General features: G+C 47.1%; 1 protein-coding gene across 1 annotated transcript in view; it reads left to right on the plus strand.

The window, feature by feature from the left end:
* The window catches only part of DPH5 (diphthamide biosynthesis 5), a 67,418-nt gene that overhangs the window by 34,741 nt on the left and 5,557 nt on the right, over positions 1–27,120 (plus strand). The window contains exons 4-6 of the mRNA XM_075320977.1: positions 12,885–13,005; positions 14,842–14,881; positions 17,213–17,316. Coding sequence (XP_075177092.1) covers positions 12,885–13,005; positions 14,842–14,881; positions 17,213–17,316 — 265 coding nt within the window. The remainder of the gene's footprint in view (positions 1–12,884; positions 13,006–14,841; positions 14,882–17,212; positions 17,317–27,120) is intronic.

Here is a 27,120-nt window from a genome sequence, read left to right on the forward strand (position 1 = left end):
ATACAAGTCACCTTACTCAGAAGAGGAGCGGGGTAGCGCTAGAAACTGGGGAAGATGGAGCTTGATGGGTGTATCACCACACTTCAGTTGACAGCACTACAAGCCATTTGTTGGTACTGTAACATCTTAGTTTACACATTTGGAGCCTGCGTTCTCAATCTAATAGACTGAGTTACACTGGAAAAAGTGAATGATTGGTGTCCAGTAAAACGAAAATTCTTTTCAGTGGTAATAAATAATTGTAGGTTATAGGCACATTAAGTTTACACAGATTTTCTGTAATTATTGGAGGGGTGGAAGACAAAAGGAAGCACCTAACAAGCCGCCATAAATTAGTCTTCAAATGTAAGCAGTGATGGGAAGAAGCTGTGCTAAGCCCGCAGCTCGGGACTAAGAAAAGAGCAGCGGGATAGCGGTGAGCATCTGGTAAACAGCACTTCACTGCTAGGAGAGCGCTGCAGGCTACATATTATTAGCTTACATGCAAGCGTTCCCTGGAAAGGCAATGTGTTTCCTGTTGATAGAAAGACCGTATAGATACTTACTTCCAGGCGCTGCTCAGGTCAGACATAAACCATGAGTGAAATAGATCAGAAAGTTCTTTTAATATATCAGTCAGTTCCAGGTCAAGTTTTCGGCACGATATCAGAAGTATTTATATTCATATATGTATAGGTTTAAAAGACGACAATTAAAGGGGTTGTTCTCATATTGTATATTCAGGAGCCCTTGCTCCTGGGTCCCTCCTGCGCTCCCGGGTCCCTCCTGCGCTCCCGAGTCCCTCCTGCGCTCTTGGGTCCCTCCTGCGCTCTTGGGTCCCTCCTGCGCTCTTGGGTCCCTCCTGCGCTCTTGGGTCCCTCCTGCGCTCCGGGGTCCCTCCTGCGCTCCGGGGTCCCTCCTGCGCTCCGGGGTCCCTCCTGCGCTCCGGGGTCCCTCCTGCGCTCCGGGGTCCCGCCTGCGCTCCGGGGTCCCGCCTGCGCTCCGGGGTCCCGCCTGCGCTCCGGGGTCCCGCCTGCATGGGGACGAGAGGATGTATGGTCCTGAAGATTGACAGTTCTACTAGTGAGTTGCAGAGGCGGTTCCCTGGCGGCTTCTCCACTACTGCTGCCAATGAGTGACAGGGCTATCCTTGTATATGTATGCTGGCAGAGACCTGTCAATCACTGGCAGTGGGCAGAGAGTATCAATCAGGACCCCGCCTGCCATTCAGCTAGACAGAAGTAGCAGAAGTATTCGTTAGGAGTATACCGAGTACGAATAGTTAGGTACTGGCTCAACTCTAGTTATAACGTTTCCACCATACTGGTCTTGGTCACTAAGTCGCTGAAAATAAAGAAAAAAACATAAAGAATCTATAAGAATTACAGAGATGTAGACATAATTGTATACAAGATTATTTCAGCAAAATTCATTAATAGCTAAAAGCGTCATCAGGTGACATTTCCAAACAGTTATGCATAATTCATGAAAGCAAATGCAGCGTAATTAATGTAACGGGGAAAGAAATAGAAACACACACAGCGCACAACTCTGATCAATAGATGTTCACATCCTACAGTAAATTCCTACAGATATCTCCTATAGATGTGAATATAGTGGAGGGGCACCAGTACAGAATATTATTAAAGAAGTGCTTAACTGGCTAGATAGGACATAGTAGCTCAGGAAAAACTAATTGTATGTAATTATCTGTTGCAGTAGTAGCGCTGTCTCTCCCGCACCATAGCTGCTGAGCTGTGTTAGTGCAGGGCTATTGGGATCGCGGTTTAAAAAGACCGCGGGGTGTGTCACATGGCCGGAAGTGCAGAGTCACTTTGGAGCATGCACATTGAATGTCCACGGCGTACCTTGTAAAGACGCGATCGTGTCTATGTTGCCATGGAAGCTCGATACAAGAAGTGATACGGTATATCGGCGCCTGCGCAGTGTGTTATGAGAGGCTCGCTGTATAAAGATGCTATCACGTATGTGTAAGTATATGCTGTGAACAAAGACTCAACAAGGGATAAGTGACTGGATAGGAAATGTATGCAGCAGGTATATATTGGATATACACCGTGTGCAGAATTATTAGGCAAGTTGTATTTTAATGATTTTTTTATTATTGATCAACAACTATGTTCTCAATCAACCCAAAAGACTCATAAATATCAGAGCTTAATATTTTTGGAAGTAGGAGTGGGTTTTTTTTTTTACATTTGGCTATCTCAGGAGGATATCTGTTTGTGCAGGTAACTATTACTGTGCAGAATTATTAGGCAACTTAATAAAAATCAAATATATTCCCATCTCACTTGTTTATTTTAACCAGGTAAACCAATATAACTGTACAAAATTTAGAAATAAACATTTCTGACATGTAAAAACAAAACCCCCAAAAAATTAGTGACTAATATAGCCACCTTTCTTTATGATGACACTCAGCAGCCTACCATCCATAGATTCTGTCAGTTGCTTGATCTGTTTACTATCAACATTGCGTGCAGCACAGCCTCCAGACACTGGTCCGAGAGGTGTACTGTTTTCCCTCCCTGTAGATCTTACATTTATATAGGGACCACAGGTTCTCTATGGGGTTCAGATCAGGTGAACAAGGGGGCCATGTCATTATTTTTTCATCTTTTAGACCTTTACTGGCCAGCCACGCTGTGGAGTAGTTGGATGCATGTGATTGGAGCATTCTCCTGCATGAAAATTATGTTTTTCTTGAATGATACCGACTTCTTCCTGTATCACTGCTTGAAGAAGTTGTCTTCCAGAAACTGGCAGTAGGTCTGGGAGTTGAGCTTCACTCCATCCGCAACCCGAAGAGGTCCCACAAGTTCATCTTTGATGATCCCAGCCCATACCAGTACCCACCTCCACCTTGCTGGCGTCTGAGTGGGAGTGGAGCTCTCTGCCCTTTACTGATCCAGCCTCTGGCCCATCCATCTGCCCATCAAGAGTCACTCTCATTTCATCAGTCCATAAAACCTTTGAAAAATTAGTCTTAAGGTATTTCTTGGCCCAGTCTTGACGTTTTATCTTATGTATCTTGTTCAAAGGTGGTCGTTTTTTAGCCTTTTTTACCTTGGCCATGTCCCTAAGTATGGCACACCTTGTGCTTTTTGATACTCCAGTAACATTGCAGCTCTGAAATATGGCCAAACTGGTGGCAAATGGCATCTTGGCAGCTTCACACTTGATTTTTCTCAATTCATGGGCAGTTATTTTGCACCTTTTTTGCCCAACACGCTTCTTGCGACCCTGTTGGCTATTTGCCATGAAACGCTTGATTGTTCAGTGATCACGCTTCACAAGTTTGGCAATTTCAAGACTGTTGCATCCCTCTGCAAGACAGCTCACAATTTTGGACTTTTCAGAGCCCGTCAAATCTCTCTTCTGACCCATTTTGTCAAAGGAAAGGAAGTTGCCTAATAATTAAGCACACTTTATATAGGGTGTTGATGTCATTACACCGCACCCCTCCTCATTACAGAGATGCACATCACCTGATTTACTTAATTGGCAGTTGGCTCTCAAGCCTAAACAGCTTGGAGTAGGACAACATGTATAAAAAGTATCATGTGATCAAAATACTAATTTGCCTATAAATTCTGCACACAGTGTATGAGCGTATGTGCTTAGTATAGCAGGTACATATTGTATATATGAGCGTATGTGCTTAGTGCAGCAGGTATATATTGGATATATGAGCGTATGTGCTTCGTGCAGCAGGTATATATTGGATATATGAGCGTATGTGCTTAGTGTAGCAGGTACATATTGGATATATAAGCGTATGTGCTTACTGCAGCAGATATACATTGGATATACGAGTGTATTTGCTTAGTGTAGCAGGTATATATTGGCTATATGAGCGTAAGTGCTTAGTGTAACAGGTATATATTGCATATGTTATGTGGAGGGTGTTTTTATAGTTATATACAAAAGGTATAAATCAGATGTACTACGTCTCTAATGGTAGCCCTTAGGACAGTGGTCCCCAACTTTTCTGACCGTGAGAGCTACATTTGGCTCTCAGAGAGGGTTGCGAGCAACATTTTGTTCCCACCTAGAGCCCCCATTACCAGTATAATGACAGACAAAGCTTTTCCATAGAAAACACTACACCGAGGCAGTACACCAATATCCAGGGGTTCCTACCCATATCCAGATCTGCTCTTCTGTGTGGGTCTATTCACAATTGTCACCATCTGGTGACCTGTTCTTCATAGCTGTTTGCAAGACGTGGTGCAAATGTACCTAGCTGAGAGCCACACATCATGGGCCCACGAGCCACAAGTGTCCCGAGTTTTTAGTAAATTAGAGGGATAGTTGCAGACCTAAAATTTTTGGGCCATCTCCCCATTGCAGATTTGGTGCAGAAATTTTCTGCATCAAATCTGCACCTTCTGGTAGAAAAACGCGCCAAAAAACTCATGCGTTTTTGTGCCATACGTTTTTCTTAATTCAGTGGGTGGAAGGGATAAAAAACGCACCACCAGTTAACATGCTACAGATTATTTTCTGCACCAAATCTGCAAGGAAAAACTAAGCAACGTGTGCACAGCACTCAGAAGTCTCATTGACTTTGCTGGCATAAAGATAGACATGCAGATTTGTGTCAAAATCGGCATCAAAAATGCAATGTGCGCACACAGCCTTAATGAAGGTTTGACTATACAGAATCACTTTATGTGAAGCATGGCAGCCAATGGTGGAACCTGAATTTCTACGTGTTGTAGAGTGATATCCTATAACCCCGGCCGCACACCCCTGCTTGCATCTTGACCTCTGCCTCTTCATGTTCCTCCATACTTTCTGCTCATATGTTTGTAACTTCTCGGTTGTTGTGGTTGCTCTATACCTTGTCGCCTACTGACATGTTCCCCTTTGTGCCATGGGCAGGAAGCAGCTGTTCTACATATAGCTGTCGGCTCTGCACTGTGATTGTTGTAGCTCATTATCCAATAGTTTATTCTTATCAGTCACCATCTTTAAAATATGTTAAAAATACACTTGTAGCGAAGGGCATACTTCAGATCTGCTGCGGCCGTCACTCTAAGGTTAAGACCAGCATATGTCCGCACAGAGGTCAGCACGGGAACGCCTGGAGCCTATGTTAGCTCTTCAGGATGGCGCGAAGTCAAAGGCTCCTCTGTTCACCAGCCTCAGCTTATTGATACACATGAAGGAGCAGACGACATTACATTTACCAAACATCTTGAGTGAAGAAAACGCAGCATCATGGGCTACAAATCTCCAAAGTGTGGCACTTTTATTTAACTACTACAGGCATTAGTTTCAAAAGGACTTCATAACGGCATTTACATTATTGTGCATCTGCCACCGGACAGATGCACTTTCCAATAATGGACATCTGAAGGATGACACTAAAAAGTTGAAGCAGGAGGTGCAGATTGCACCAAATCTACCCCAACCTGAAAATGGCATAAAGAACATGTATATTTTTAGTGGCATCATGAAGACGTACAGACAACTACTAATCGATCGGCCATCCATCTGTTACCAAACTCCAGTTATATGTGTATGAGATCCCTTCTTGAATCTGGAAAACTGTGAGCAGGGACAAGGGAACTGTAAGTCAGCCCAAACATACCGGTGGGCAACATTGTAGTTGCAGCATAACTGTTAAAATAAATTTTATTTTGCAGCCAGGTGTGTGTCTAGTGAGTGCCCTCTGGTGTGTGTGTGTGTGTGTGTGGTGAGTGCCCTCCAGTGTGTGTGTGTAGTGAGCGCCCTCCGGTGTGTGTGTGTGGTGAGCGCCCTCCGGTGTGTGTGTGTAGTGAGTGCCCTCCGGTGTGTGTGTAGTGAGCGCCCTCCGGTGTGTGTGTGTGTAGTGAGCGCCCTCCGGTGTGTGTGTGTGTGTGTGTGTGTAGTGAGCGCCCTCCGGTGTGTGTGTGTGTGTAGTGAGCGCCTTCCGGTGTGTGTGTGTGTGTGTAGTGAGCGCCCTCCGGTGTGTGTGTGTGTGTGTGTGTGTGTGTGTGTGTGTGTGTGTGTGTGTGTAGTGAGTGCCCTCCGGTGTGTGTGTGTGTAGTGAGCGCCCTCCGGTGTGTGTGTAGTGAGCGCCCTCCGGTGTGTGTGTAGTGAGCGCCCTCCGGTGTGTGTGTGTAGTGAGCGCCCTCCGGTGTGTGTGTAGTGAGCGCCCTCCGGTGTGTGTGTGTGTGTGTGTGTGTAGCGAGCTCCCTCCGGTGTGTGTGTGTGTGTGTGTGTGTGTGCGTGTGTGTGTGGTGAGCGCCCTCCGGTGTGTGTGTGTGTGTGTGTAGTGAGCGCCCTCCGGTGTGTGTGTGTGTGTGTGTGCAGTGAGCGCCCTCCGGTGTGTGTGTGTGTGTGTGTGTGTAGTGAGCGCACTCCGGTGTGTGTGTGTGTGTGTGTGTGTGTGTGGTGAGCGCCCTCCGGTGTGTGTGTGTGTGTAGTGAGCGCCCTCCGGTGTGTGTGTGTGTGTGTGTGTGTGTGTGTGTAGTGAGCGCCCTCCGGTGTGTGTGTGTGTGTGTGTGTGTAGTGAGCGCACTCCGGTGTGTGTGTGTGTGTGTGTGTGTGTGTGGTGAGCGCCCTCCGGTGTGTGTGTGTGTGTGTGTAGTGAGCGCCCTCCGGTGTGTGTGTGTGTGTGTGTGTGTGTGTGTGTAGTGAGCGCCCTCCGGTGTGTGTGTGTGTGTAGTGAGCGCCTTCCGGTGTGTGTGTGTGTGTGTAGTGAGCGCCCTCCGGTGTGTGTGTGTGTGTGTGTGTGTGTGTGTGTGTGTAGTGAGTGCCCTCCGGTGTGTGTGTGTGTGTGTGTGTAGTGAGCGCCCTCCGGTGTGTGTGTAGTGAGCGCCCTCCGGTGTGTGTGTAGTGAGCGCCCTCCGGTGTGTGTGTGTAGTGAGCGCCCTCCGGTGTGTGTGTAGTGAGCGCCCTCCGGTGTGTGTGTGTGTGTGTGTGTAGCGAGCTCCCTCCGGTGTGTGTGTGTGTGTGTGTGTGCGTGTGTGTGTGGTGAGCGCCCTCCGGTGTGTGTGTGTGTGTGTGTGTGTGTAGTGAGCGCCCTCCGGTGTGTGTGTGTGTGTGTGTGCAGTGAGCGCCCTCCGGTGTGTGTGTGTGTGTGTGTAGTGAGCGCACTCCGGTGTGTGTGTGTGTGTGTGTGTGTGTGGTGAGCGCCCTCCGGTGTGTGTGTGTGTGTGTGTGTAGTGAGCGCCCTCCGGTGTGTGTGTGTGTGTGTGTGTAGTGAGCGCCCTCCGGTGCGTGTGTGTGTGTGTGTAGTGAGCACCCTCCGGTGTATTTGTGTGTGTGTAGTGAGCGCCCTCCGGTGTGTGTGTGTGTGTGTGTGTGGTGTGGTGAGCGCCCTCCGGTGTGTGTGTGTGTGTGTGTGTGGGGTGAGCGCCCTCCGGTGTGTGTGTGTGTGTGTGTAGTGAGCGCCCTCCGGTGTGTGTGTGTGTGTGTGTGTGGGGTGAGCGCCCTCCGGTGTGCGTGCGTGTGTGTGTGTAGTGAGCGCCCTCCGGTGTGTGTGTAGTGAGTGCCCTCCGGTGTGTGTGTGTGTGTGTGTGTGTGTGTAGTGAGCGCCCTCCGGTGTGTGTGTGTGTAGTGAGCGCCCTCCGGTGTGTGTGTGTAGTGAGCGCCCTCCGGTGTGTGTGTGTGTGTGTGTGTGTGTAGTGAGCGCCCTCCGCTGTGTGTGTGTGTGTAGTGAGCGCCCTCCGGTGTGTGTGTGTGTGTGTGTAGTGAGCGCCCTCCGGTGTGTGTGTAGTGAGCACCCTCCGGTGTGTGTGTGTGTGTGTGTGTAGTGAGCGCCCTCCGGTGTGTGTGTGTGTGTAGTGAGCGCCCTCCGCTGTGTGTGTGTAGTGAGCGCCCTCCGGTGTGTGTGTGTGTGTAGTGAGCGCCCTCCGGTGTGTGTGTGTGTAGTGAGCGCCCTCCGGTGTGTGTGTGTGTGTGTGTGTAGTGAGCGCCCTCCGCTGTGTGTGTGTAGTGAGCGCCCTCCGGTGTGTGTGTTTGTGTGTAGTGAGCGCCCTCCGGTGTGTGTGTGTGTGTGTGTGTGTGTGTGTGGGGTGAGCGCCCTCCGGTGTGTGTGTGTGTGTGTGTAGTGAGCGCCCTCCGGTGTGTGTGTGTGTGTGTGTGTGTGTGTGTGTGGGGTGAGCGCCCTCCGGTGTGCGTGCGTGTGTGTGTGTAGTGAGCGCCCTCCGGTGTGTGTGTAGTGAGCGCCCTCCGGTGTGTGTGTAGTGAGTGCCCTCCGGTGTGTGTGTGTGTGTGTGTAGTGAGCGCCCTCCGGTGTGTGTGTGTGTGTGTGTAGTGAGCGCCCTCCGCTGTGTGTGTGTGTAGTGAGCGCCCTCCGGTGTGTGTGTGTGTGTGTGTGTGTGTGTGTGTGTGTAGTGAGCGCCCTCCGGTGTGTGTGTAGTGAGCACCCTCCGGTGTGTGTGTGTGTAGTGAGCGCCCTCCGTTGTGTGTGTGTGTGTGTGTGTGTGTGTAGTGAGCGCCCTCCACTGTGTGTGTGTAGTGAGCGCCCTCCGGTGTGTGTGTTTGTGTGTAGTGAGCGCCCTCCGGTGTGTGTGTGTGTGTGTGTAGTGAGCGCCCTCCGGTGTGTGTGTGTGTGTGTGTAGTGAGCGCCCTCCGGTGTGTGTGTGTGTGTGTAGTGAGCGCCCTCCGGTGTGTGTGTGTGTGTAGTGAGCACCCTCCGGTGTGTGTGTGTGTGTGTGTGTGTGTGTGTGTAGTGAGCGCCCTCCGGTGTGTGTGTGTAGTGAGCGCCCTCCGGTGTGTGTGTGTGTGTGTGTGTGTAGTGAGCGCCCTCCGGTGTGTGTGTGTGTGTGTGTGTGTGTGTGTGTGTGGTGAGCGCCCTCCGGTGTGTGTGTGTGTAGTGAGCGCCCTCCGGTGTGTGTGTGTGTGTGTAGTGAGCGCCCTCCGGTGTGTGTGTGTGTGTGTGTGTGTAGTGAGCGCCCTCCGGTGCGTGTGTGTGTGTGTAGTGAGCGCCCTCCGGTGTATTTGTGTGTGTGTAGTGAGCGCCCTCCGGTGTGTGTGTGTGTGTGTGTAGTGAGCGCCCTCCGGTGTGTGTGTGTGTGTAGTGAGCACCCTCCGGTGTGTGTGTGTGTGTGTAGTGAGCACCCTCCGGTGTGTGTGTGTGTGTGTGTGTGTGTGTGTGTAGTGAGCGCCCTCCGGTGTGTGTGTGTGTGTGTGTAGTGAGCGCCCTCCGGTGTGTGTGTGTGTGTGTGTGTGTGTGTAGTGAGCGCCCTCCGGTGTGTGTGTGTGTGTGTAGTGAGCGCCCTCCGGTGTGTGTGTGTGTGTGTGTGTGTGTGTGTGTGTAGTGAGCGCCCTCCGGTGTGTGTGTGTGTGTGTGTAGTGAGCGCCCTCCGGTGTATTTGTGTGTGTGTGTAGTGAGCGCCCTCCGGTGTGTGTGTGTGTGTGTGTGTAGTGAGCGCCCTCCGGTGTATTTGTGTGTGTGTGTGTAGTGAGCGCCCTCCGGTGTGTGTGTGTGTGTGTGTGTGTAGTGAGCACCCTCCGGTGTGTGTGTGTGTGTAGTGAGCACCCTCCGGTGTGTGTGTGTGTGTGTGTGTAGTGAGCGCCCTCCGGTGTGTGTGGGTGTGTGGTGAGCGCCCTCCGGTGTGTGTGTGTGTGTGTGTGTGTGTGTGTGTGTGTGTGTGTGTAGTGAGCGCCCCCGTTTTTGTAGCAAGTGCCCCTTGTAGTAAGTACACCTCTTACCCCCCCTCACCCCAGCTGTTCTTGAGTGATAGCTCTAAAAGGCTCCTGGTTGGATATTACTGCCATCACTTCAGCTTTGGAGACAGGTTGTGGAGCGCTCAGTACAAGGCCAAGGAGCAGATCAGAGCGAGGGACCACACAAGGGGCACACAGGAGTGTTTAGGCAGTCTTTCTATTTATCCCTCAGCAGTTTTGCAGGGTTGAAATGGCTGACAGATTTCCTTTTAAAGGCTAGTTGTATAACATGTGTTGCTTAAAGCCTAACAGTTCTTTTAACTTTTTATTTAATAAATTCTGGGGTAAGATCTGTATTAAGTGAAGACTTTCCAATTACTGCGATAGGAGATGGTGGTTGCTATGGATACAATTCTATGTAGACTGGAGGAGGGAGGAGCTAGAGGCAGAGAGGGAAGGTAGAGGGAGGAGCTAGAGGTGGAGGGTGGAGCTAGAGGTAGGAGCTAGATGCAGAGAGAGGAGCTAGAGGTGGAGGGAGGAGCTAGAGGTAGGAGCTAGATGCAGAGCTTCTCCTTCCTCTTCTTTTATTTACGTAGAATCTCATCAGCTCCAGCCGCCATCTCCTATCTCAGTAATGGGAAACTCGTCACTGAATACAGATTTTACCTCAGAATGGAGAATTTTGATAAAGATTGAACAGTTCTGGCAGAGAAAGAAGCAGATTTCCCTGATAAGATTATTACAAAGTTTTTTTATTTTCATGTGTACTGTTGATTTAACCCCTTCACCACCATAGACGGATATATCCGTCATGGAGTGTGTCTCGTTAAGCCCCGCCCCCTGCCGAGGGCAGGCGGCGGTCTGCACACATCTCAGCTGTTTTCAACAGCTGACATGTGTGCCTGCATGTTGCGAGTGGAATCGCTTCCACTCACAACATTTAACCCCTTAAATCTCGCTGCCAAAGTCTGGCAGCGAGATCTATATGCGCGCGGCCATGATTTTTACTTACCGCCGCCCCCACCGGAAGTCACGTGCATGGTCACGTGACTTTCGGTGGTTGCCATCGTAGCACAGGGTCATGTGATGACGCCTGCAGCTATGAAGTTTCACTTTCATTTTCCCTCGGCCGGGAGCAGAGAGAAACAGGAAGTGACTGAATCTGCTATTTACAGCTGTATAGCTGTGATCAGCAGATAGATAAGAGCGATCGGATTGCTGATCGCTACAGCCCCCTAGGGGGACTAGTAAAATAAAAAAAAATAAAGTTTTAAAAAATTTAAAAAAAAACAAAAAAAAACTAAAAGTACAAATCACCCCCTTTTCCCCCATTGAAAATTAAAGGGTTAAAAAATAAATAAATATACATATATATATTTGGTATCGCCGCGTTCAGAAATGCCCGATCTATCAAAATATAAAATCAATTATTCTGATTGGAATTTTTTTGCCACTACGCCGTTTACCAAACGCCAAAATTACATTTTTTGGTCGCCGCAAGTTTTACGCTAAATGCAATAACAGGCGATCAAAACGTAGCATCTGCGCAAAAATGGTACCATTAGAAACGACAGTTCGAGACACAAAAAATAAGCTGTCACTTTAGATCCCAAAAAATGAGAACTCTACGGTTTTCGGAAAATGGCGCAAAACGTGCGCCACTTTTATTGGACAAGCGTGTGAATTTTTTTTAACCCCTTAGATACAAGTATACCTATACATGTTTGGTGTCTACAAACTCGCACCGACCTCAGGCATCATACCCACACATCAATTTTACCATATAGTGAACACCGTGAATAAAACATCCCAAAAACTATTGTGCCATCACACTTTTTTTGCAGTTTTTCCACACTTGTAATTTTTTTGCTGTTTTCCAGTACACCATTTGGTAAAACGTCTGGTTTCATTTAAAAGTACAACTTGTCCCGCAAAAAACAAGCCCTCATATGGCAAGATTCACGGAAAAATAAAAAAGTTACGGCTCTCGGAAGAAGGGGAGCAAAAAACAAAAACGCAAAAACAGAAAGTGCCGCGGGGCTGAAGGGGTTAACACATACAATTTTAAACAACGGTTATGCTTTTTTGAGATTTCAATCATTTATAACAGATTCCCATTATTTACAATAGTCTAATGTGATCTATTCCACAAATATCTCCCTTTATGAGCAGCAGGGACTTTGGTATCAGATCAGAGCGATTCCCGCCAGATCCCTGCACCATTGTGACAGCAGTGATGTAAAAGCCGCACCGCTGCATTAGTTATATCCTTATGTTGTCTATAGAAAAATATGACCGTTATGTAACCCATCCCATCTGTGTCTGAGCCTTACACAAGCACTACACATTACACATGTTCTGCTATGTCTCCCTACTTGTATCATATTATAGAAGCCAGGTAACCTTTTAAAGCACCACTTCAGCAGGTTTTTTAGTTTCAGCTCTTAAATCTAAGGTCCCTGATCCCAGCTCCGGTGTTTCATGGAGCTGCCTGAGGTCACCACTCGTTACATCTCTGAGAGCCTCTTTCTGGCCTTCTTTTGGCTCTCATAGAGATGCACTGGATGCACTGGAGCGGCGCCAAAAACGTTGAAATGTGTGAGTGTAAGACCGGGGCAAGGAACGTCGGTTTAAAGTACCACTCCAGCTGTAAAAAAAAACAAAACACTGGTGTGTGGTGCTTTCAGGATCAAGTGCATGCAGAAGAGTGTTACCAATGGAAGGAAATACAGAATGTTGTTCCTGACTTGCAGTGGGATGTAGTGGTGATACTACACTTTCACAGTTAACGTGAACTTGTCACCTCTAGAAATACTATTTTCCTGCTGATATGCTAAAGGTAAATACATTTAAAATCATGTCTGGTAGGCTTCCTGGAAGAGTGGCTGCAGGGAAAAGATTCATTTCTATCCCCAGTGTGGCCACTCGCTTTCACTCAGTAAGTGCTGTAATCACTACTCTGCACTTTAAGTGGAGTAAGCGGTCAAAGTATCAGGGAGTGGTTACAGTGCACTGTGTAGTGAGCTGTGACTATCACAGTTTCTGCACTGCACCAAAGTCTGGTAGCGAGCAGCTGCAGGGAGAATAAAATGTCATTTTCTCCCTGCAGCTGCTTCTTCAGTAAGCTAGCCAAGCATGATTTAAATGCTATTTACTTGCAGACTACCCCTATATCTGTATGGAAATAATAATTCTGGAGATAATAATAGATTCTCTAAGAAGTCAAAATAAGTATGAAGTAAGTTTCATTCTTTCTAATGTATTCTGTATTGCAGCTTTACAATTTCGGGGAGACAGCCTCCATTGTTTTCTGGACTGACACGTGGAAACCAGAGAGCTTTTACGACAAAATCAGGAGGAACCGACTGAGTGGCCTGCACACGCTCTGCCTACTGGGTAATACATGTATAGCGCATCATCATTCTGGGGTTGATCTTTCCCTTTAATTTACTAGACTCTGTGTTTGCAGTACAGTGATTAGTTTACAGGTTTTTCCAAGGTGAACACTGCAGTCGAATTAAGGTGGCCGATCATGTGCAGTGCTTCTAAGGAGGCTGGGTAATGGTGCGCTCCTGAAAAATTAAGATTGCTCCAACCCTTTAAGAAAATAAATCACCATGAACTGACGATTCTGGGGAACCTTTTCTTACAGCTTTGTGTCGTTCCTCTATTATTAACCCTGAATCTTTTCAATAAATGAAAGTCCGAGTATTAGTAAAAGGGTGAGCCCCTCCATAGTGTGACCCCCATCAGCACTTTTAGGACTGTGTGGGCCACCCCCCCCCCAACTATTGTGCAAAGAAAGCCTTTAGGGGATTGAAGGGAAAGATCAATCCCTGTGGTCAATCATACATGTCCAGGATTACTTACTGAAGAACAGCACAACATACAACTAATAAGGGGACATAGAAGAGTGCGAGTATGTGCTGAGTGGTCATGTTGAGAGAGCGGGGTGGTCACTTTTCAGTTTCACTTTAGTTTTTAGTGCAGAACTTCGGTGTTCCCATCACTATTTACTTTTTAACCTTAAGTATGGCACCTTTTTTCACACCACTGAGTGCATATGGCTGCGACCGTTTAAAGAGATTTGTACAGCACCTTATGTTGTGCCACGTTTTCATATGCTTTTGTAGAATTGAAGCATGCATGAAATGATCTTCTTTGTATGTATCCTTACTCTGTGTTTGGTAATAGTCAACCAATTTCAATTTATATAAAAGAGGATCACTTGAAAACCAGAATATACTCTCTAAAACGTAACATTTATTGATTCCATTAAAATACTAACCCAATACTGAAAACTGGAATAATATCCAAATATATAAAAGAGGACATCAACAAGTCGTGATTTGTGATAATTCAGTGAGGTCCTGATATAGGGCAGTGAGCAAAGGGGTGTACACCACCTGTTGTATTTAAATTATTAACCGGGTATTATAATGATGAAATACGGGGATCTAATATTCCCTGATGTTAAACCCTACCTGGCAACGGAGGTCAATAACACCTTAATTTTTTGGGTGCCCCCCGTTCCTCGGCGGCTAGCCCTAATTGCACCTGTCACTATTACTGACCTTAACCCACCACCAGGTGCAATGTGGTTGATTGGGATCAAGTTAGTCCTGGCAGGATAAGTACTAGGACCACAGGTCCATCATCTTTTGCATAGACCCTTAATTTCATGTATGTTCCCAGTTACATAGCCATATAGGTAATTTTTAGAAACTGAGAATTGAAATTTCAACTATTTACATGAAATTTGGGCTTAATTGTTATTACCATTATGATTTATGACCTATGACACATGACTGAGTATGCACCCCAGCACATTGCACCTGGTGGGGGTTAAGGTCAGTAATAGTGACAGGGGCAATTAGGGCTAGCCGCCGAGGAACGGGGGTCACCCAAAAAATTAAGGTGTTATTGACCTCCGTTGCCAGGTAGGGTTTAACATCAGGGAATATTAGATCCCCTTATTTCATCATTATAATACCCAGTTAATAATTTAAATACAACAGGTGGTGTACACCCCTTGCCCACTGCCCCATATCAGGACCTCACTGAATTATCACAAATCACAACTTGTTGATGTCCTCTTTTATATATTTGGATATTATTCCAGTTTTCAGTATTAGTATTTTAATGGAATCAATAAATGTTACGTTTTAGAGAGTATATTCTGGTTTTCTGTGTTTGGTAACCCTTTTTTGTTTTTTTTTTTTTTTGCTACAGATATAAAGGTGAAGGAGCAATCCATAGAGAACCTTATGAAGTGAGTATAAAACTCATATACTGACTGCAGCCCACCAAAGAAGTACCGTACCTTTTAAATCCCATGTATGATTATACTGACCTCTGCTGGACAATCGGAGAATGGCCGGCTATTCAGGTTTTAAACAGTCGCTGCCGTGATTTGGAGATGCACATGATGACTATGTGGACAGTGCATTATTGTGATCATGGTATCGGTGACGCTGCATTTTGTATGCTGGTAGCATTTTAGGGACAATAGAAAGTTTACAAAATACAACATGGGAACAATTTGAGTAGTTGGTTACCCTACCTCCACGTCAGATTTGCTCTGGGTAATTCTCCAACTAATTTGTCCCAAAGTCTCTATCCATCGTTGCTCATTTTGGGGGCAGATTTTCTTCTACAAACTCAAAACAGCTGAACTGAGAAAAAAAATCCATATTCTCACCATCAGCAGTTCCCATGATGAGGTTCCTCCAGACCCCCAATGGTCCTTGCATTTCCAACTCCAGCTGTGAAGTGTCGACACGTGATTGCTGTAGCCTGGGAAGGGGCCATAACCAGATGTCAGCCGAAAGGCCAGGGACGCCTCAGCGTGGGAGCTGCAGCAGACTAGGAAATTGAGGGGTTTTCTTTACTTTTTATTTTAGACAATTTTCTAGACTTAAGGCTCAAATATACAAGGAATTGATATATTTTCAGTTTCCAATAAAAGTCAGTGGGAAAAATCCACAACCATTTTGTCACTGTAGTCTCACTGTTTTTTAGAGACTAGTGATCGCTTTAGACTCTCATTTCCATCTGGGGCTTTACACTTAAACGAAGTTTCCTTTTTTTTTTGTTCTTAATGAGTTAATGTCCGTTTCGTTGCCAGCTGCTCATTGCAGTGCATGTCAGCTTCAGCTGCTTTGTAGCCATGTCCCTCTAGGTTTAAGTATTTGTATTTCCCAGCAATCCTTGCTGATTATACAATCCAGTTGTATTCTGGCCGCCTTGGTGGAAGGTTCTGTTGAGGAATTCTCCCATAGTTGAACTTTACCCTTTTTGTTGCTGTCACGCCTGTTTGTCTTACCTACTCTTGTGTCCTATTAGTGCAGGGGTGGGGCTAGCGTCCCTAACCTGCCAGCGCAGTAGCCAGGACATCTAAAGTTATTCTCAGGATCACAGGTTCTTGGTTAGCGACAGTTGAGGAAATTGTATAGGGCCTGGTTAGGAGTGTAGGGACAGCTGCAGGTGAGGATAGGAGTTGTCGCAACTAAGGCTGGGGCCACACGGGGCACTACTGCGATGCTCGCATGAGACTCGGCTCGCACTGCCAGTACAGCAGGAGCCGAGTGTCATACGAGTGTGCCTGCATCTGAGGTCCGATCATGCGAGCAGACCTCAGCTGCGGGGGCGGGCTGGCACGGAGGAGGGGAGGGAGGGATTTCTCTCCCTCCTTTGTAGTCTGCTATTGCCATTCACGCACTGCACTGGCAGTACACCAGTGTACCGCGAGTGCAGTGCGATTTTTCTCTCGCCCCATTCACTTGAATGGGTGCAAGAGAAAGAGTCTCAGCTTACAATCGCAGCATGCTGCGATTGTTTTCTCGGTCCGATTAGGGCTGAGAAAATAATCGCTCATGTGTGCTGACACACAGGCTAGAATTGGTCCGAGGGGAATGCGATGTTTTATCGCACTCCACCCGCACCGATTTTCTCGCCGTGTGGCTTAGGCCTAACCCTCTCACTAGTTCTATTGCCTACCATTGTTATAGTGTCCCCCTTTGTTTGTGGGGAGATTTTTTGTGCTCCAGTCACCCTTTGGTCTGAACGCACATCTCTCGTATGTATTTGGATGCTCTCCACCCAAAGTGTGACTCATTTCATGCTCTTTTTGGAGCAATAATGGCCAAGTGTAAGAATTTGCACCACAGATCAATATCCGTGCAGGAATATACACAGCCCTCATCCACTTCACTACTATTGCAATCTGCTGTGATTTTGTAGACTTATCCCTGCATTTCAATCCCTTGTGGACATATGTTTATACTGGAGCTCTCCAGTTTTCCAACATATGTACCAAATGGTGGAAAACCCCTTGAGATGAGCCATCCTGTGGAGTCACAGGGCGAAATACACCTATATCTCAGTGACTGTGAGTTGTATGTTAGATGTTGTTGCCTTGATGGTGGAATATTGTGTGTGATCAGCTCCTGAAAGGTGATTTATGTCTGTATCTAATGATCGAAAGATCGTCTTCATCAGGTGCTATTGATGATGCTATTATACCGTACAGTCAATCTCACGATACACATACATGTATTATTCTATATATAGAAAGAGATTATCTGTTATTCTTCTATTTCAGAGGGAAAAAGATTTTTGAGCCCCCACGGTACATGAGCATAAACCAAGCAGCAGAGCAACTTCTGCAGATTGTACAGAACAGGAGGGAACTGGGAGAGGAACTGGGTGAGTATAACGAGCCTGCATGATTCACGTATAGTGAATATCACCTGAAAACTGATGGCCTTTAATAATGTAAGAGAGTTTTATTCAGGCTCTGTTCACACTATGGTGTCCATTTGTACAGGATTTCTGATAGATCAGTAGTGATCTGGTCACACTTCCATTAACCTCAATCCATCAGGCATTCATGGTCTTTGATAAGGATGAGAGTAGTGTACAATGCTCTGCGAGTCTCACTGATAAACAAAAAATGGATTAATCTAACAGATTCCGACAAACCTGTCATGCATGCTATGGAAATAGAAATCATGTCAATGTAAACAGTGCCCTACACAACACTTTTTTTGTGTTGCCTATTGCAGGTCATGTTACAGACAGGATTTATGTCCAGAAATTACATATCTCCTGGGAATTTTCCTCAGCAAATCTACAGCTGCAAAATCCACATCAAACAGTGCGGATTTTGATGTAAAAATAATGTGGATTTACAGCTTTACATTGTCGTAGCTGAAATTCATGATGAAAAACTATTTTCTCTTTACAGGGAACCTGTCAGGTCCAATAGCAGTTCTGGGTGTATATTGCTAATCCCTGCCTAACCGTCCCTGTATACACTAACATAGATAAGGAGATCTTTAGAAAAAGTATTTCTAAAGATGTTTTATCTTATGCTAATGAGCGAGGTCCCCTGGGTGTTACTTCCCTTGGCTAGTCACCCCCATTATAATGATAGCACACCCTCAGGGGCATTCTATCATGCTAATGAACGTGCAGAGACACAGAATGATCTCACTCCCCTCTCTGCTACCAATGCTGCCCGACTCTGGATTTCGGCTCAGTGCACATTACCCCGGAGTTTGGTTCATGCGCACTACTTCAGTTTGAAGTCAGGACCTACTAACATGATAATGGGGCCAGGGGAACTAACTCCCAGGGAGGGGACTAATCCCCTTGCTCATTAGCATACGATAAAAGATGTTTAGAAATACTTTATCTAAAGATCTCTTTATCCATACTACCAGATACAGGGACAGTTAGGCAGGGATTAGCAATGTACACCCAGTACTGCTCATGGTCCTGGGTGCATATTGGACTTGACAGGGTCTCTTTAACAAATATGAGATTTTGAAAATATCATTCATAATGTTTCTGTTTTAAAATGTCGGCAATTTTCTGCTCCAGATCTGCGGCATCTGAACCTACTTTAAGGGTATGTTCACTTAGATATAAGGGGTGTACAGAAAATCTGCTACATGTATAGTTGCCAAAATTTTGTAAAAATTTGATTTGCTACAAATTGATAAAACTGCCAATTGTCTTTAAAACCGTGTGTATCTCTCTGCGCTTTCCTACAACACTATCCAACCTTTTTGAAGCTCTTTAAAGGGAATCTATAAGCACAGAATGACTGTTCAAACCAAGTACAGGTGCTCTGTGCAACATTGTCATGGCACGAACGTTTAAGTGCACCTTCTCATCTGCTTGTTATACACCTATCTCCACCCATCTCTTCTGTGATTGACAGCTCTGCCTTTTATAGAGCCAGAGAATGTCGGACATAGTTGGAAAACAAGCAGATGGGAAGGGGCAGTTAAATGTTTGGCTAGTCCATGATGCACAGAGCACCTTTACTGGTCTGAACAGTCATTCTGTGCTGATAGTCCCCTTAATTCAAATACATTTGTAGTAATATCACCATGATCTCAACATACAGCAGGTGAAATTAGTATTGAACACGTCACCAATTTTCTAAGTAATTATATCTCTAAAGTAATTATGAGAAATGACCCAGGGAATAAGTATTCAATAAATGAAGAAAAAGAGGTGCAAAAGGCCATGGAAAGTCATGACACCAGCTGAAGTCTCAGTAATTAGAAAGTAATCCTGCCACTTGGGGAAAAATAATATCAGCTGGTTCAACTGATGGTCAACAAAAAGGTGTCTTATTACCAAGGTGCCACACAAGAAACCTTTCATGATGGGTAAAACCAGTGAGCTGTCTTAAGACCTTCACAATCTTATTGTTGCAAAACATACTGATACCATTAGTTACAGAATTTTTAAACTACTGTGCGCATTGTTGGGGCAATAATCTAGAAGTGGAAAGAACATAATTTGACAATAAACTGGCCATGAATAAAACCAAACTGGCTCACCGCAAGATTTCAGACAAAAGAATTAACAGAAGAGTTTTCTAAGAGCCAAAGACAACCTTTGCAAAGCGACAGGAACACCTGGAATAAGTGGGTGTAATTGTTTCAAAGAAAATAATAAGTAATGCACTCAACCTCGATGGCCACTCACCACATAGGACTTCATTGCTGAACATAGAACATGTTCAAGTATTTTTAAAGTTTTTTTTCAACAACATTTAGACAAGCTTGTGAAATACTGGTGTAATATAGTCTGGTTAAATGACACCAAAATTGAACTCTATGGGTGCCATAATACACACCATGTTTGGAGGCCAAAAAGGCACTGCATATAACTCCAAAAACTCCATGCCAACAGTGATGTTTGGAGGCGAAACATCATTGTGTTGGACTGTTTCAGTATACGGCACTGGCAAACTTCATATAATTGAAGGAAAAATGAATGAACAAATGTATCTAGATATTCTTGGTAAAAATCTGCCATCTAGTAGGATTATAAAGGTGAAATGAGGGTGGACATTTCAGTAAGACCATGATCCCAAACAGATAGCCAAGGAAGCTCTCAATTGATTTCAGAGAAAGAGAATAAAGCTGCTAGAATGGCCGAGCCGATCACCGGACATGAATCTAATAGAGAATTTATGGAAAGAACTAAAGCTCAGAGTTCACAGAAGGAGCCCACGGGACAATCAGGATTTGAAGAGCGTTTGTATGAAAGAATGAGCCAAAATCACACCTGAGCATTGCATGCAACTAGTTTCTTCATACAGGAGGCATCTTGAAGCTGTCATCACCAACAAAGGATAATTGACAGCAGGGCTGTGGAGTCGGTAAACCAAACCTTCGACTCCGACTCCTCAATTTCTCTTGCACTGACTCCGACTCCTACATATATTGCTTATAGTTAGGGGAAAAATTTATTGTAGTACATGAACATGTGTATGTGAACATCAGACATTTAATAATTTTTATATATTTTATAAGATATTTAGATAGAACATAAAATATATTTATTGGAATACAACTTTAGAACACAAACTGTAATAAATTGTAAATATCTAATACACTATGTAATATACAGTAGATTACATATATATCTTGTGTGTGTATGTGTATATATAATATTACATATTGCATTACATATTTACAATTTATTAGTTTTTTGTCTTCTAAAGTTGTATTCCAATAAATATATTTCTTCATCGTTCCTTATGGGAGACCCAGACCATGGGTGTATAGCTTCTGCCTCCGAAGGACACACAAAGTACTACACTCAAACGTGTAGCTCCTCCCTCCTAGCATATACACCCCCTGGTAGCCAGTCCTAGCCAGTTTCAATGCTTTGTGTTCAGGTCACACACACATGCATTCTCTGATTTTTGATTTTTTGGATTTCAAAGATTTGGAAGAAAAGCGGGTCCAATCTGGACTCCCGGCATGTCCCTTCTCACCCCACTGTGTCGGCGGTGCTGTTAAGGTTGATTTTACAAGGCTGGAGCCTTCACATGCCGCGCTCCTTCACCATCCCCTGGGGCTCTGGCTTGAAGTGGGAGCCATCACGGTTCTCACTGCAACCGTCTCCATCCGCAGCCCTGTTCAGGACCGGTCTCCATCCGCAGCCCTGTTCAGGATTCTGCCGGACGGAGCGTTTAACCCCCCCCCCCCAGGGACCTGGCCCTGCGTCTCAAAAGCTAAGTATTGAGACGTTTTTACCACAGAAAGTGGTCCTTCCATGGGTCCCTTGTACTTTATTTATTGGGGGGAGTGTGTTATATGACTGTGGTAACATTCCGTCCGGTTCTCCAGTTTTCACTGGAGAACCGCGCCGATGGTGCCTGCACGCTGGCCGCATGTTTAAATCTAGGCCCCGGCTTCGCCTGAGGCCTAGTTTCGGTTTCACTGCCCCTGCATGTTAGTCATGCAGTGGGACAGTGCGGCTCCGCCCAGCGGCTGTTCAGCACAGGGAACGGACACTCCTCACTGAGGAAAGATTCCCTCCCCTGTATACCTCATTTGCCCGCTCTGAGTACGCCCCGCCCCCTCTCCTCGCTCCGGTCGCCATTTTCTCAGCGTTCTCAATGTCTGCATAGGCACAGAGATACCACATTGTGACAAATGGGGGCCTGGGCTGGGGGACTGTAGGGCACAGAAATGTATGTTAAACGGTCTGGCAAGCCACAACCTCCAGTTGTGCAGCTGCTTATATTCTCTGTTTATATACTCTGTTGGGGGACATTCTGGAGATGCATTCCCTCACAGAGCCCCCACTTCTGCAGCATGTCTCACATCAGAGCAAGGCTGCAAGGCTGTTCTTAATATGCACTGCATGTAGACTCGTACTGCCTGTACTGAGCACATAAACACAGTGGTCCCTCCAGCTGCTCCGGCTCCGGTGGTGCTGAGCATGCATTAGCCCCCTTCTCAGGGCACTTCTGCTGCTACGGCTCGCTCAGCAAAGCTCTCAGAGGACTCTTCATCTGGTCTCAGTCCCCGTCCTCCTAAAATGGAGACGCAGGGTCCCCTGTCCTTCCCCGTCCCGCAGCTCTGATTCACGAGCTGACTCACTGGACGAGGAGGATGTCTTTACTGGGGGCTCGGACGCTACTTAATGTACCATTGATCTGTCCGAAGGTGATGCAGATGCTAATGATTTGATTGCGTCCATTATATTTGTACTGGACCTCAATCCGCCTGTATCAGGGGAGTATCCCCCTCTGGCAGAAAGGCATCAGTATACCTTAAAGAGAACAAGGAGTGTGTTCCTTAACCACTCCAGTTTTCAGCCCACTGTGACCAAGCCCAGAGCCTGTCCTGACAGGCGCTCCCAAAGCGTGGTTCTGATGACTGTTTCCCCCTTCCACCACAGGTGGTCAAGGAGTGGGCTCATTCACCAAGGGTGGTCCCTCCGGTGTCTAGTATTTCAGCCCGGATAGTTGTATCAGTGGCTGACGGCACCTCTCTAAGGATCCCACTGTACATTAATTCTGTACTGGACCTCAATCCGCCAGTATCAGAGGAGCAACCCTCTCTGGCAAAAAGGCACCAGTTTACCTTGCCTAAGAGAACAAGGAGTGTGTTCCTTAACCACTCCAGTTTTCAGGCCACTGTGACCAAGCCCAGGGTCTGCTCTGGCAAACGCTTCCCAAAGCGTGGTTCTGATGACAGTTTTCCCCTTCCACCAGAGGTGGTCAAGGAGTGGGCTCATTCACCAAAGGTGGTCCCTCCGGTGTTTAGACTCTCAGCCCGGACCGTTGTATCAGTGGCTGATGGCTCCTCACTTACGGCTTTGCTGTCCGCCAGGTTGTCCTTCTGGCCAAATCTGTATGGAGGCGGCAGGGGCCTCGTTCTCCCCAGCTTTTGCAGCAGTTCGGCTTTCAAAGCCATCTCTGCTTCTCTAGAGGAGATGCATTCCCTCACAGGGACTCTTTGCCCGAAATCGTTGCCTTAACTTCCAGACTTCAGTCTTTTCATCCTATGCCATGTCTGCCATGCTGGAGACTCTCACCGCACTGCGGTGGCCTCGGCTAATTTCCTCGCTATCCGCAGGCTCCTGTGGCTTCGGAAGTGGAGGGCGGATGCTTCTAAAGACGTTCCTTGCTGGGCTCCCTTTTGCTGGGACCAGACTATTCGGGAACAACTGGATGAAATTATTAAGGAAGCTCTTGGCGGGAAGAGTTCTTCCATGCCACAAACCTAAACCAGGAAACCTGTCCAGGGCAGGAATCAGTCGAGGTTTCGTTCTTTTCGTTCCTCCATCTGATCGTTCTCTAAGCCCTCGGCCTCGTCCACTGGCTCAGCCAAGGATCGTAAACCCAAATGGCGCACGAGAAGACCGCAGGAGATGCTGCCACTAAGTCAGCCTCCTCCTGGCTATCTGGCCACGCCAGCAACGTCCTTGGTCGGTGGCAGGCTCTCCCACTTTGGCGACGTATGGTTTTAACACGTCTCCGATCAGTGGGTGCGAGATACCATCTCCCACGGCTACAGGATAGAATTCTATCCAGCCCGCCAAACAGATTTTTTCTGTCAACTCCCCCCTGCTCCAAGGCCGCCGCCTTCTCACAGGCTGTGGCATTCTTGCAGGCCACTGGAGTAATTGTACCGGTTCCCGACTGGGAACGGTTCTGAGATTTCTGCTTAAATCTATTCCTAGTACCCGAAGAGGGCGGTGCCTTCCGACCTGGATCTCAAGCTTCACAAGCATGTTCAGGTGCGGCATTTTCGCATGGAGTCTCTGCGATCAATCAATGACCCAAGGAGATTCCCTAGCATCCATCGACATCAGAGATGCCTATCTGCATGTGCCAATCGCAGTTTCACACCAGCGTTGGCTACGTTTTGCAATCAGAGTGGTCCAATTCGTGGCTCTTCCCTTGGGGTTAGCCACGGCCCCTCGAGTATTCTCAAGGTCGGGGCAGCTGTGATTGCGGTCCTGCACCTCTAGGGGTTGGCAGTGATCCTTTTGTCCTGGACAGCCTTCTAGTCTGGGCTTCATCCAGTGCAAACTGTTAGCGGAGTGCCTCGCTCACTCTCGCCACTCTAACCAATTCGGGTGGTTTGTCATTCTGTCCAAGTCCACTCTGACTTCGACCCAGAAGTTCACATACCCAGGGACGCAATTCGAGACTCTGTCGGCACTTGTAAAGCTGCCCTTAGTCAAACAGCAGTCCCTCCGCTGGCGGTCGACGTCGTTCCATCAGGCACCTAATACAGGTGCTGGATCAGATGGTGGGGTCAATGGAAGCGATTCCCTTGCCCAGTTCCATCTGCGTCCTCTGCGGCTGGATATTTTCCGCTGTTGGAACAAGCGGACTTCCTCCTTCCACGGGGTGGTGGCTTCGCCACAGACCAGGGGCTCGTTTCAGTGGTGGCTTCGGCCCCTCTGTCTCAGGGACGCTCCTTCCTGGCTCCGTCCCGGGTGATCCTCACCAAGATGCTAGTCTATCCGGCTGGGGAGCAGTATATCTCCACCATGGAGCGCAGGGCACTTGGACTGTGTCCGAATCAGCCCTCTGGATCAACGTGCTGGAAATCAGAGCTGTGTTTCTAGCTCTCTAAGCCTTTCACCATCCGTTGGCGGCCAGGCACATTCGAGTCCAGTCAGACAATGCTACAGCGTTTGCCTACATCAACCTCCAGGGCGGGACACTCAGCCGCCTGGCAATGTTGGAGGTTCATCGCATTCTTCAGTGGACGGAGGACTCCTAGTCCACCATATCCGCAGCCCACATCCCAGACGTGGAAAACTGGGAGGCAGATTGTCTCAGCCGTCAAACCGTGGCTCCACGATCCTCAGGTTTTTGCGGCAGACGCACTGGTTCAAGTTTGGTCCCAGCTTCGTCTGTCTTACGTGTTTCACCCTCTAGTTCTTGCCCAGAGTCCTGCGCAAGATCAGAAAGGAGGGCCGTCGGGTCATTCTCATTACTCCAGACTGACCCAGGCAAGCTTGGTACCCTGACCTGCTCCGTCTGTCCGTAGAGGTGCCATGGCATCTCCCGGACTGTCCAGACCTTCTCTCACGAGGTCCGTCTTTCCGCCAGAACCTGCGGCTCTCAGATTGACGGAGTGGCGTTTGAGTCATGGATCTTGACGACTTCTGGTATCCCTCCTGAAGTCATCTCCACTATGACTCGAGCTCGGAAGTATCCTTTGGCCTTTTGGCCTTGCCGACCCTCCTGTCCCTTCTACAGTCCGGTCTGCAGCTAGGACTATCCCTCAATTCCCTTAAGGGACAGGTCTCGGCTCTGTCAGTGTTGTGCCAGCGGCGTATCGCCCGGCTGGTCCAGGTGCGCTCCTTCATGCAGGGCGTATCTCACATCATTCCGCCTTACCGGCGGCCTTTGGAGCCCTGGGACCTTAATTCGGTCCTCACGGCTTCCGGAAACCCCCCTTTTGAGCCTCTTAGGGAGGTTTCTTTGTTTAGTCTTTCACAGAAAGTGGTCTTTCTAGTGGCCATAACTTCCCTCAAGAGAGTCTCTGTTTTGGCTGCACTCTCTTCGGAGTCCTCCCTTCATCAAGACAAGGTGGTTCTCCGTCCGACTCCGGACTTTCTCCCTAAGGTGGTTGCTGCTTCCACCTTAACCGGGGCATTTTCCCTGCCTTCCTTTTGTCCGGCTCCTGTTCATCGCTTTGAAAGGGCGTTGCATACTCTGGATCTGGTGCGGGCGCTCCGGATCTATGTGTCTCGCACCGCTGTTCTTAGGTGGTGCACCTCTCCTTTGTGCTGACCGCTGGTCAGCGTAAGGGCCTCTCGGCATTTAAGCCGACCCTGGCTCGTTGGTTTAGGTTGGCCATTTCCGATACCTACCAGTGTACTCAAATGCCTCTCCCGCCGGGGATCAAGGCACACTTGACCAGAGCTGTCGGTGCCTCTTAGGCTTTCAGGTCCAGGCTACGGCTCAGCAGGTCTGTCAGACTGCCACTTGGACTAGTCTGCATACCTTTTCGAAGCACTACCACGTGCATGCTCTTGCTTCGGCAGATGCGAGCTTGGGCAGACGCATCCTTCAGGCGGCTGTCGCCCATTTGTGAAGTTAGGTTTCGCCTACTTCTCAGTTTTTCTGTTTATTCCCACCCATGGACTGCTTTAGAACGTCCCATGGTCTGGGTCTCCCATAAGGAACGATGAAGAAAAAGAGAATTTTGTTACTTACCGTAAATTCTTTTTCTTATAGTTCCGACATGGGAGACCCAGCACCCTCCCTGTTGCCTGTTGGCAGGTTTCTTGTTCCGCGTGTTATCACCGGCTGTTGTTGTAGACAGAGGTTCCGGTTGTTCCGGGTTTTGCTCTGTCTCTACTTGTGGGTGGATGTCCTCCTTCAGCTTTTGCACTAAACTGGCTAGGACTGGCTACCAGGGGGTGTATATGCTAGAAGGGAGGTGCTACACGTTTGAGTGTAGTACTTTGTGTGTCCTCCGGAGGCAGAAGCTATACACCCATGGTCTGGGTCTCCCATGTCGGAACTATAAGAAAAAGAATTTACGGTAAGTAACAAAATTCTCTTTTTTATGTTCTATCTAAATATCTTGATTATTGTATCATAAAAATAATTAAATGTCTGATGTTCACATTGTACTACAATACATTTTTCACTTACATATAAGCATTATACTAAATGTTATTATTTAGTAAAATATTCAGCACATTCTGCATTGCACTACTGTCCCCAATTTATTATATATTTTAGGAGTCTGAGTCAGTGCATTTTATTCCGACTCCACCAAAATGAGCTACGACTCCACAGCCCTGATTTTCAGGAAGAGTGTTGAATACTTTTTCTCTGTCACTAAATTTTTGGACAACTATTGTTTGATTTCTTTACCTGGGTGGATTAGATGGGTTGTTACTGACGTCTGGTGAGAAATTCATGTCATAGCACCTTTAGAAATATATTTAGTTAGAAAATTGGTGACGTGTTCAGTGCTTATATAGCTATGAGTAAATAGCTGGTAACTGTTCTTCACTTCTGTGCTGTTACACAGTTTTTGTACAGTTTCTTCAGTGTTTTATGACTTTTGCTCCCTATCTTTGTCTAAACTGTGACGCACTTTGACTATCCAGATTCACCCCAAAATAGCTGCTGCTTCCCCTTCCTAGGCTTTTATACAGGCTACAATAATCATTCCTGTTTGACTGTGTTGGTCTGTGATGGCA

This window comes from Anomaloglossus baeobatrachus, chromosome 8, assembly GCF_048569485.1.
Source record: "Anomaloglossus baeobatrachus isolate aAnoBae1 chromosome 8, aAnoBae1.hap1, whole genome shotgun sequence".
NCBI classification, from domain to species: Eukaryota; Metazoa; Chordata; class Amphibia; order Anura; family Aromobatidae; genus Anomaloglossus; species Anomaloglossus baeobatrachus.